The sequence below is a fragment of the Drosophila suzukii genome, chromosome 2R (genome assembly GCF_043229965.1).
Source record: "Drosophila suzukii chromosome 2R, CBGP_Dsuzu_IsoJpt1.0, whole genome shotgun sequence".
Lineage (NCBI taxonomy): Eukaryota > Metazoa > Arthropoda > Insecta > Diptera > Drosophilidae > Drosophila > Drosophila suzukii.
The window spans coordinates 12515513-12526366 of NC_092081.1; the positions used below are offsets into that span (position 1 = coordinate 12515513).

The window sequence follows — 10854 nt, forward strand, 5'->3', positions numbered from 1 at the left end:
TAATGTTTGAGAAATGTTGAGATTAGATAGATAATTAAAAAAAAACAATGCAGTACTCAAAAACATTTCATAATGTTTGAGTTATGGTAATATATTTTATTGATGAGGACTGCTATATAAGTCACTAGGGTTTTAAAGTTAAATGTTGGTGTCTAAAGGTATACAATGATTAAGAGATGTTCTTACTTTGGAATGAATTCATTGTACTTCTAGGTTTTAAGAAAATGTTGCATACTTTTAAACACCAAAAATATTATGTTAAAATTTATTTCAAAACCCTAGTGTTTGTTTATTACTTTTGAATGTTAGTTTAGGTGTCGAAAAAGAAGTGCTGAATAATAGACAGTCACACCTTTGAATGAATTCTTTGTACTTCTGCGATTTAAGATAATGTTGCATACTTTTAAACATCTAAAATATTATGTAAAAGTTATTTCAAAACCCTACTGATTTGTTAGACTACGGCTAAATACTTTTTATCATCAGATCGATTTAGTATAAAATGTTTAATGTATATCTTTATTTAAAGTCATTAAACTGAAAATAAATGTGATTTTCATTTTGAGTATCAGCTTAATACCTATATATTTCCACTAAATTTTAAATGACATAAGAACCCCTTTCAACTGCTCTGATTACGATTCCTTTAAATATGGGCGGCTTCCTCTCAGGTTCTCAACGATGTGGCGATAAATGCTCGCCAGTTAATAAATAACTGCCCCAGGTGGAGAAGGAGCTGAAGAAGGCTGTGTGCTTGAGTTGTCTTGGCCCTGTTCCTCAAGATTTTGATTAACTGTTGTCAAGACAAAGAGCCATGGCACGAGCTTCTCGGTTGTGATGGCTTTTTTCGATTGCCGCTGCTGCAAATTACTTATGCATTATTATAGCTTTGATTTTCGGCTTACCGGTGGCTGGGCGATACATCAGATATTTATAAATATATATATGTATATAGGGCCAGCCAATTCAGAAGACCGGGGCGCACGCTCGTTTATCTTGATGAGGACGCATCCTCTCCATCTGCAGATGCTGCTGGTCAGGCTCGAGCACCGATTTTTCAACAGCGGCGCGTTATGCTGTCTTCATTGTGGCATTATCTCAGCTCCACCTCAGCCTTTGTTTCCTTTTTTTCCCCATTTCAGCTGTATTTATTTCGTTGTTTTTCGTCTTTTTTTCGATTTTGGGAGCATCCGTCAGCGGAGTTGCAACTGATAAGGAAACGCTGCGAAGCTGCTACCATTTTTGCATTGTACGCTAAAATATTTCTCATGTAAGGGCCCCGCGACCAGGAGACTCTGATTTGGCCATCCGATGGGATTCCGCTCCTCGGAGGCCCCCTTCTTCCTTTCCAGGGAGCATTAAGGCAGCACCAAAGGGTAGATCTGCTGGCCTGATAACATTACGTATACGCCGGGCTGTCTTCCTGTATTTTTATTTACCTTTCAGTCGCTGCCGCGGCCTGTGAATTATTTTTGACAACTCTCTGGTCATCGATTAAGCAGCTTAAGGCTTATCAGCCATGCGGCTGTCGGTCGCTTCCCAAAAAAGGGGAGCAATCCGAAAGTCTTGGGTGACTGACCCCATGCATAAACTTAAGCTGTTTGTAAATACAGTCCGGAATTTGTGGAAAATAAACATAATCGATTTATTGGCGGGTTGTAAAATGTGCAAGTCGAAAATGAAATCATTCAGGCGATTTCCAGGAATGAGTAAAAAAATGTATTAAAATAATAAGTGGGATACATGATTTAACATAAAATATTTCGGTGGTTATAGGATAGACAGGGAAGCAATCCGAAAATAATGGGGGAAGTACCCCATACATAAACTTACCGGAATGTGCAGAAATTAAACATAATAAACATAAACACAATCAGGCTACTTCCAGTACAATGTGAAAAATTAAAAATTATACTAAAGATACATAATTTAACATAAAATATTTCGTTGGTTATAGGATAGATAGGGGAACAATGCGAAAGTCCTGGGTTAATGACTCCATTAATAAACTTAAGCTGTTTATAAATACCTTCTGGAATGTGGGGAAATAAACAATGTGCAAACGGAATTCTCGGAAAAAGAAGATTATTGTTTGCTTATTAAGTCAATCAGGGACTCCCAGAAATCTTTAAAAAATTCATATTAGTATTTATAATACATTTTTATCGATAAATATTTCTGTAGTGATAGGAAAGACATAAAATATTGTATATTAAGTAAGTAAATATTAAATGTTGTGTATTTAAGGACTACAATTCACAATAATTAATCAAGATTATCAGGTTAATTGCTAGCACTAATTCTTGTATTAGTTCGACTAGCTCATTAAAAAGAAGACACAATTTACAAGAGCCGTAACCTTTTAAGCCCCATTCTTCTGTTGGCAGCTGCATGGGCCGAACTTCAAAGATCAGAATCAATTAATACCAGATTCTTTGTACCGCTTTTTGCGCACTCCACTCCACTCCGACCACAAATGCCAAGTTCAAATGGATTGGCCCGGAGATATACGAAACGGAGCTCCCAGCTAAACGATTTATTAATGCAAACTGTCTATCGCCGTTGATGCGGTTGTGGTTTGATTCGCTTTTTGTTTGTTTAATTGAAATGAATTCATTAAGCCTTTGATTTGCCTTGCAAATTGCACAGATGGATCATTGGAGCTGGAGCTTGGATAGAGCTTGGAGTTGGATCTTGGAGTTGGAGTTGGAGTTTCGAGCTCGAGACTGCTCCTTTTTGCTGGCCTTACCTTTGGCGTCTCGTCTCTTGGCCCGGCCAATAGGTAATGGTTAATGGCTAACGGGTGATGAGGCGATGGGTGACGGGGCGCACATCAAAGAGCGGCCAGCTACCAACGTCATGGCCGCTCTACAATAATTTAAAGCGAATTAAATATACGAAAATTAACTGCGGCAACAGTTGCTCCAATTCCCATTTGCAACAGTCGCAACTGTTGCACGTTTTGCATGTCAGGAAAATTGCTTCATTTGTGTCTGCGCGAATGTCAACAAGGAACATGATAAAGCGAGCGGACATAATGAGAGTGACTGACTTGGAGGGCTTCACCCTTTCAGAGTTGACTGGTCAAAGGGCTGACTATGTGGCTAACAAGGCGAACGAAAAAACTGAAAGCCAAAAAACAGGAGGGAGGAGCGAGGCTCTTGTGAAAATTTTAATTATTCCCCGAGGCAGTTGGAAAAGTCTGACGTTCTAGGATAGGGAAATATTGGACACCCTAATTTTAGTCAGGCTTATTCAGGCGAAGAATAAACCAAGCTAAACTTATAAAAGGGTTCTAGAGAACTGATATGTCATATAATATAATTTATGATATATATCATACAAATCTGTATCTTATTTGCCCGCAATTAAAAACAAAATGCTTAAAAGTTGTAATCAACAAGCTATAAGTGAAGAGCTTTTTTATGTTTTAATAAATGACAAAAATAAGTTTGCATTTTTACAAGTTGTTTAGTATAAAGGTACAGAAATTACCCAAGTAATTGCTTGAAGTTCTTGAGAATCGCACGTTTTGATGAAGTCATGCTGAAAACTAAAAAAATAATGTTTCAAAATGATATTAGACTTTGTCTTATTTGAGAAAACACTGCTCCTTCAGCAAAATAAATATTGATAAGCGTATTAAGCTCAAAGTATATGTAATATACATTTTTAAATTGACAAAACGATGAAAGAAGTTCAAGTGTATTATTATCCAAAATCATTAAATTTAGCTTGGGTGTATCAAGTAAATCAAGTACATATCTAAAAGACCTTAAGGCAATAATAAATTGAAAGAAAAAAAATATAACTTAAATGGATATCAAATCACAAATGGAAAAAATTAAAAAAACAATTGAGATTCTTAAAAGTTATTAAAACCATAGGTACTTGAAAGTTCTAAACGGTTTAGTGACTTATGGCGCATATGCCAAGTTTGAGGGGCACACTTTCGGGCCACAAAAGTTTTCAATTTTCCTGCAACAACAACGGACTTACCAACGCGTTATGGCTACGTGACTGCCCGAAAACTTTTACCAAGAATTTAGGTCGTTCGGCGAATTAAGACTATTGCACCCATCGACATTCCGACCAACTAAGAGCTTACTTGATGGAAACGGGCTAAAGGCACGTGCTTATCGAGCAGATCGCCTGGCATTATGTCACCCATCGAGAGATTGCTCCGGAGATTAAATAAGTGTGCTATAAAAATTGAATTTGCACTTGAGTTCCAGGGCGTCTATTTATGAGCCTGAGGCCCGGGGCTAAATGCTTGGCCAAAAGACTGGGGAAGCTGTTCAATTATGCAATTGTTTGTGGGCAAATAAAATCATGCCAAGTATTTTTAGGGGAAACTCTTGGCCGGAGTGATGTAGGAAAGACCAATAGGTTCTGTTTGGACTAAAAACTCCAAATCGATATGCAAATAAACGAATGGGGCGTACACACAAATCGCAAAAAACGAGCTGAGCTGCCACGCCTCCTCCCCCTACTCCTCGTCATCCTCCTCCTTCTTCTTGGCCACAAAAAAGAAGTTTTGACCAAATTCGTCGACGTCGTCGTCGTCGTCGTCGACGGGACCTGCATTCGGCCAGATTCCGACTGCGATTCGTTGGATCCATTCTCTGGTGGTCCTCATCCTCCGTGGGTATTTTGTTGTTCCAACTGCCGCTGCAATTGCTATTGCTACCAATTGTGCATGCAATTTATTTTTAAAGAAATAATTGCTTTGCCGCATGTTGGCCAGCTCAGCTCAGCTCGGTTCGGTTTGGTTTGAGTTGCCTGCGATTATGCAAATATTAGTAGACCGTCGGTCCGCGTCGTTTGCTGTTTTTGCTCTTTTCGGCCGGCATTCCTATATAATAATAAAGAACGGCAAGTGAAAGAGTGGCCGGTGTTTGCATATAATCTAATTTGAATTTGAATAAGCCACACACAGTGCAGTTCACAGTCTGGGACTGCATTTGACCACCACTGCCATCCTCTCATTTTCCTACCCACCTTGCCACCACACACTTTTCGCATAAATCAGTAATGGCAATGCAATAATAATTCACATTTCCACACATTGGTTTTAAGTTTGGGACTATTTATGACACCGCCTGAAAGTATGCCACAACATGCAATAAAGATTAGTTGCATGCTCATAACTCATAATGGAAGGAAAGTTTTCAAGTGCTCGGTCCTCAGATTTAAAAGGTTGTATATTGCTCAGAGAAGTCAAGTAAAAGGCAATTGCAATTAATCGTTTTACCTGATTTTAGGAAGAATATTTTGGTTTTGACAAAATATTAGGGTTCCTGATGTTTGCTGGTTGACTTTGTGCTACTTTCATATCTTTTAAGCCAGCTGAACCGTAAAAATAGTAAATGACTCTTTGCTTCTTGTTAAATTACTTTTATATTAAGAAAAGCTAAGCAACGATACTTTTATTATCTATCTACATAAATTAAAAGGAACCAATTAGCATTATAACACAAAGAGAAATATTCATGTACATTGCTCTTGAATTAAGAACATTTGTTCTTAAAAACCGTGTAAGTTCATTGTGTACAATGTTCTTAATATCAGAACAAAATGGTGAGAAGAAAAAAGTTCAATTGAGTTTATCTAACAACATTTTAATAAGAATACACTACTTACTGGACTAATAGTTTACTTGTTGAGATAAACAATGTGAATGTAGCCAATGATTCAAGGACATTAAAAATTTTTCAACTTTAAAAATGCCATTCTATTTTAAAGCACATTTTCAACTCAGATGAGAACGTAGGAAATCTTTCTGTGGACTATTAATATTATTAAATTTAGATTTTATATTATATCAGAGGTATGTACCTCATTCATGACCGGGTCCACGGGAGGTTTTGGGGATAGATCCCCCCACTCGGGTTTAAAAGTATATGTAGTATGCATTTTATTCAAAATTTTTTTTATATACCCCTCACAACAAAATTCTTGATCCGCCACTGACTTCATTATGTTACAAAGCTTGTCTAAACGGTGTAAACAATGTTTAAGAGAGGTAATAATAATAAAAAAAGGAACACTTCTTGAAATCAAAGTTCCTGTCAATGCAATTCCTTGCTCAGTTCCCACTGCCTTCACCGATTTCTGTTGAGTACCTACACTCTTGAGCTTTCCCTGAATATAACTGATTGATAGCAATCGCTGAATCTGAAATACAAACCCATTTAATTTGAGTACATTTCCCAGAATTTCCTCCCTCCATTGCGGGAAGTGCAAACATTTGTGGCCAACCCGCAACTTTCAGCGAGAACTTTAAAACACGCCAATTCGTTTATTTTATTCGACTTTGATGCAGTTCCTTTTTTTCATTTATTTGGAATGGGGTATGGGCTGTTCGCGTTGGTTAATGAAAGTGCCAGTAAATGAAATTGGCATCGCCTTATCCGCCGTTTCTCCACCAAAGTGGCCGTATGTGGGCCCCGCAAGAGTTTATCTTATAAAACAACAACAGGCACTTAAGTGTTATATGCCACCGTATTACAAATGCCGGACCTCAAAATCGGGATGGGTTCTGGATTCTGTCCAGTCCCGGTATTTTTTTTTTCGATCCCGAAAGGCAATGCAGCATAAATGAAGAAAGCTGATAAGAAGGACAGGCAGCAAGGCGGAGAAATTGCTGCCCGCATATGAGTTCGAGCTGGAATGAAATCCGAAATTGAATGCTGGACCCGTGGTCGGTCGACAGGTCGGTCCAGGTGACAGGCACTGGTATCCCTATCCCCCACAGGTGCAATCCCCGGAATCGGGGCACATATTAGCAATTGCCTGGGGCCAAACACTCTGACATGGGTAACGTGCACCCCGAGAAAAAAATTTTTTTTATAATCAATACATTAATTTATTAAATAGCTTAACTTGTTCTTTACTTAGTTTACACATTAACTTGCTAGTTTGAAAATTTAAAACTAGTTCATATGCTTAATTTAATAACAACTCTAATATTACTATATTTTATTTGGCTAAAGTACAAATATTAACACTTACTATATATTTTTCTGGGTGTCACCCAGGGTTATTGTAGGTGAAAATGAGTTGGCCACGAAACCCCTTCCACGCCTGGGTGTTGCACCCATGTCAGAGCCCCCTGACAACTGGCGTTAACGTTAACCACCAGGTAAGTTGTATTCCATTCGAGGCGAAAGAAATAAAGAAAGTCTCGCGGTTCCACAGTCGCAAATCATAACGTATCATATCGCCTCATATCGCGGTATAATTTTTAATGAGTTGTAGCACCGCAACACCAAATTTTATTTCCGTTCATTATTTTTGGCAATTCCCTTATCTTTTCATTTATGCATTCGTTTCATTCCCTTTTCTGGGCTGAACTTATCAAGGAAGCCTCGTTGTCTGTCCGTCTTTGTTGTGAGTGTTTTGGATATGATTCCTTAAAGAAGAATAAATAAAAAGAAAAGGAAAGAAAGGGTTATGACTTGAAGACCGAAACTGAAAATACTCTTAGGGTCTGATATATTTTTGGGTGTGTATATTTTGTATAGATAGGACTGTTTTTAATGTCATATGTACAGAATACAATTAGGATTCATAGGATAAAGTAAGACCGTCCAGTTATTGGGAAAAAATCTTCTAAAAATGCCTTGAAATTACATATGAAAGATACAATTGTGTTTTAAATTTTCATATATGTTATAAGAAAACTCCTTGCCAACTCAGTCAATTTTATTAGAATAAATTGATCGTTTGACCGAAGCGATATATACTTTTTGAGTCTGCTAAAACAGTTGTAGGTTTTCAAAAATGGTATATGTCCTTTCTAATAAGAGTACCCTCTTCCAGGTCAAAACAAGCATCGTGTTAAAGTGCCAAAAATATCAAAAGTTATTTCCTTCTTCTGCCAAGAGTGGTTTCTTGGCTAGGAAAGGTGAGCGACGCGTCGCCAATTAGCAGCTGCGCCCATCGGCGTCGTCACCGGCATGCACACATTTTGGCCTGTTTGACCAGTTCAGACCGAGTTGGCAAAGCCATGCCAAAGCCACTTCCGTCACATAATAAATTCATAACAAATCACACGGACGCAGACCCAAAACACCGGCTCACACGGCCAGAACATGCGACATTATAATGCCACATTATGTTGCCAGTGCGTGAAAGAACCGTACATCAGAGCATCATGGCGACAATAAATCAAAAATCCGCACTCACACATGCGATGCGGTCTAAGCCCCGTCTCCAGATCCCCAGTTCTGCGGTTCTCGAGTTCTCCAGGCCGCCAAATCCCCAACTCCCCAAGGCTGCGGGCTCGGTTTCTGCGTGTATCTGCTATTCGCAAAATTATTACACTTGACATTATTGAATATGCCGCTGAGTACCAGTTCCAGATCCCCAGTTCCAGTCCCATCTGCAGGTAATTCCCGCCTCCCCTCCTCGATGGGGGCTTATGTAGTTGTGACTGGACATACATAGTTTTTTGAGGTCTCTGCGGACAATTCCCGTTTTCCGATTGTGTGTTGTTTTGCAGTAAGTAGACATGCGGCATAAATGTAAGTTTTCATACATATATTTTTGGAAAAAGTACACTGGTATCTGTCATTGGGTTTTGAAATAATTAAGTAATACATAAAGTTTGATCAAATTAATGATATTTTGAAATTTCAAATATATGCATATATTTCTATTAACCGGACAATGTACGATATGTATAAACGGATCGTATAATTGAATATGTGATCAAAACAATGATAGTTATGATTTAATATCCAATCCAAATATTTATAATTGTATTTTTTTTGGAACTGATTTATTAATGCGATTTCATTTTATTCGACTCCATTTTTAAAAGACACTTATTTGCAATAAATGTTTTTAGGTAATAATCATTTTTAGATAGAAAACGGTGACTCCATGTCCATAGTTTAAGATTTTATTGTCAAAAAATGTAGTTTTTCGTATTTCAATCCATTTCTAGGCCTTTTATCACTTACACAACCGCTCGCTCCGCAAGATTCCACAAGCTCTTCCAAATTTTGAGTTCTCACGGCTTATATCTTTGGTGGAGCTTGAGCCACCATCTTGTGTTATTGCCAAGCCGTGCGATCACCATGTGGTATTCCACGGGAACCAACCCGAGGATGGCCCTCATACGTCAGGGCTACCAGATCCTGGCCGAGTACAATCTGGTGAAGGACGAGTTGAAGAACATCTACGCCATTCCTAGTTATGCCTGTGGACTGCACTGGTTCGGCGTGATATTCGTGCACAGTGGAATCTATGCGGGCAGCGTCTTCCGCTTCTCCATTCTGCTGCCGGAAAATTTCCCAGATGATGTCATCCTGCCCACCGTAGTCTTCTCGACAGTCATTCTGCATCCGCACATCTGTCCGCAGAACAGAACCCTCGATCTCACACCTGTTTTCAAGGAGTGGCGCAAGGATCAACACCATATCTGGCATTTGCTGCGGTACATCCAGGCCATCTTTGCCGATCCCGAGGGCAGTATCTGTACCGGACAATCTTCCGCCGGCGATCTCGTCGTCCTGGATGAGGTCAACAACATGGAGGCCTTGAACATGCTGGCCAAGAGTCGGCCAGAGTACATCAAACGTGTCCAGGAACAGGCCATTTCCTCGCGACTTCTCATGTACGACCGACCAAAGACGGATGATCCCCACTATATCATCGTGGAGCCCTATTGTGCGGATCGGCATGTGAAGTTTATGGACCAGCTGAAGAGTCCCTGCTGGAAGGAGGCCACTTCAATGGATTGCTCACAGCCGTCGGAGTATCTGGGACACATCGATTCCTCAAGGCAGCTGGACGAGGAGGAGAAGCTCCACCTTGGGCAGATACCGGAATCCCGGCGTGAAGAGGTTGTAGAAGGCCAGTAGCTAAATGGAGAAGCATTTACATACATATCACATAAACATTTGTTTTTATATTAATAAAATAAAAAAAATATTATTTTTCAGAAAGTAAAAAACAGTCTATAATTAGAGCCAGTAATAACTTCAGTCTTGATTCAAGGGAAAGCTTCCTTGGCTAACTTTTGAATTTTTTACCTGAACTTCAATCCAATGTGGTTGTATTTCTCTGTCAAAATGAAATTTTAATTATTAAATCAAATATAAACGAAAATGGCTTATAAAATAATTAGTGTAAAACCTCTTAAGTATAGAGAATTTGTAGTGTTGGTCAACACTTACTTAAAGTGACTCCGGATGCGCTTTTTACGACATTATCTAAATAGAAGTTCTATAAAGTTGCAATTAACTACACAAAAGTGCAGAACAACAATCATTTATTTAAATATTTAACTAATGTTAAAAAGTGTATGTTTTAGACAGCATTGTTCTTGTGTCAATTAATGCATTTAATTATCTGTTTTTCCATTGTTTGACTTTGTTGCACAGAAATTCTATCCGGGATGAGGGCACTAGAAAACCATTTCAGTAATTGGCCACTTATTGTATCAAATTTTACAAATTATTTTAGCCACAAGAAGGAAATATTCAGTTTCGAGTTTAATTTCTCCCAGTGAATCACTAATTCAAGTATGCTCATTGTACATACATATTTCGCGTCCCCGTTTCGCCACATTAGCGATGTTAATAATGTCATCTTTCAGGTGCAATAATCAAAATAATAATAATTATGACTCGTGGCCCATTGGCAAAGTGAAATGCATTCCTGTTCTCCCGCCTTTTTCTCCCTTCCCTGTGGCGAATGCACTTTAAGACAGTCGCTGGCATGCAATACAGTGGTTTTCGAAATAATAGCACTACTTTTTACTTTTACTTTTAGTTGGACTATTCATTAGGATTTTAGTTAATTTTTAGAAAAAATTTTTTTTTAATTATTAACACTATATTT

The 10854-nt window shown here is 38.5% G+C and overlaps 1 protein-coding gene across 1 annotated transcript; it reads left to right on the forward strand.

Annotated features, from left to right (window-relative positions):
• Positions 1-8251: 8251 nt before the first annotated feature.
• LOC108017889 (protein crossbronx-like) lies at positions 8252-9964 on the forward strand. Its single transcript, XM_017085058.3, has 2 exons — positions 8252-8392; positions 8954-9964. Exon 2 carries the CDS (start codon positions 9087-9089, stop codon positions 9870-9872), a length of 786 nt encoding a protein of 261 aa, XP_016940547.3. The 5' UTR covers positions 8252-8392; positions 8954-9086; the 3' UTR covers positions 9873-9964.
• Positions 9965-10854: the final 890 nt, after the last annotated feature.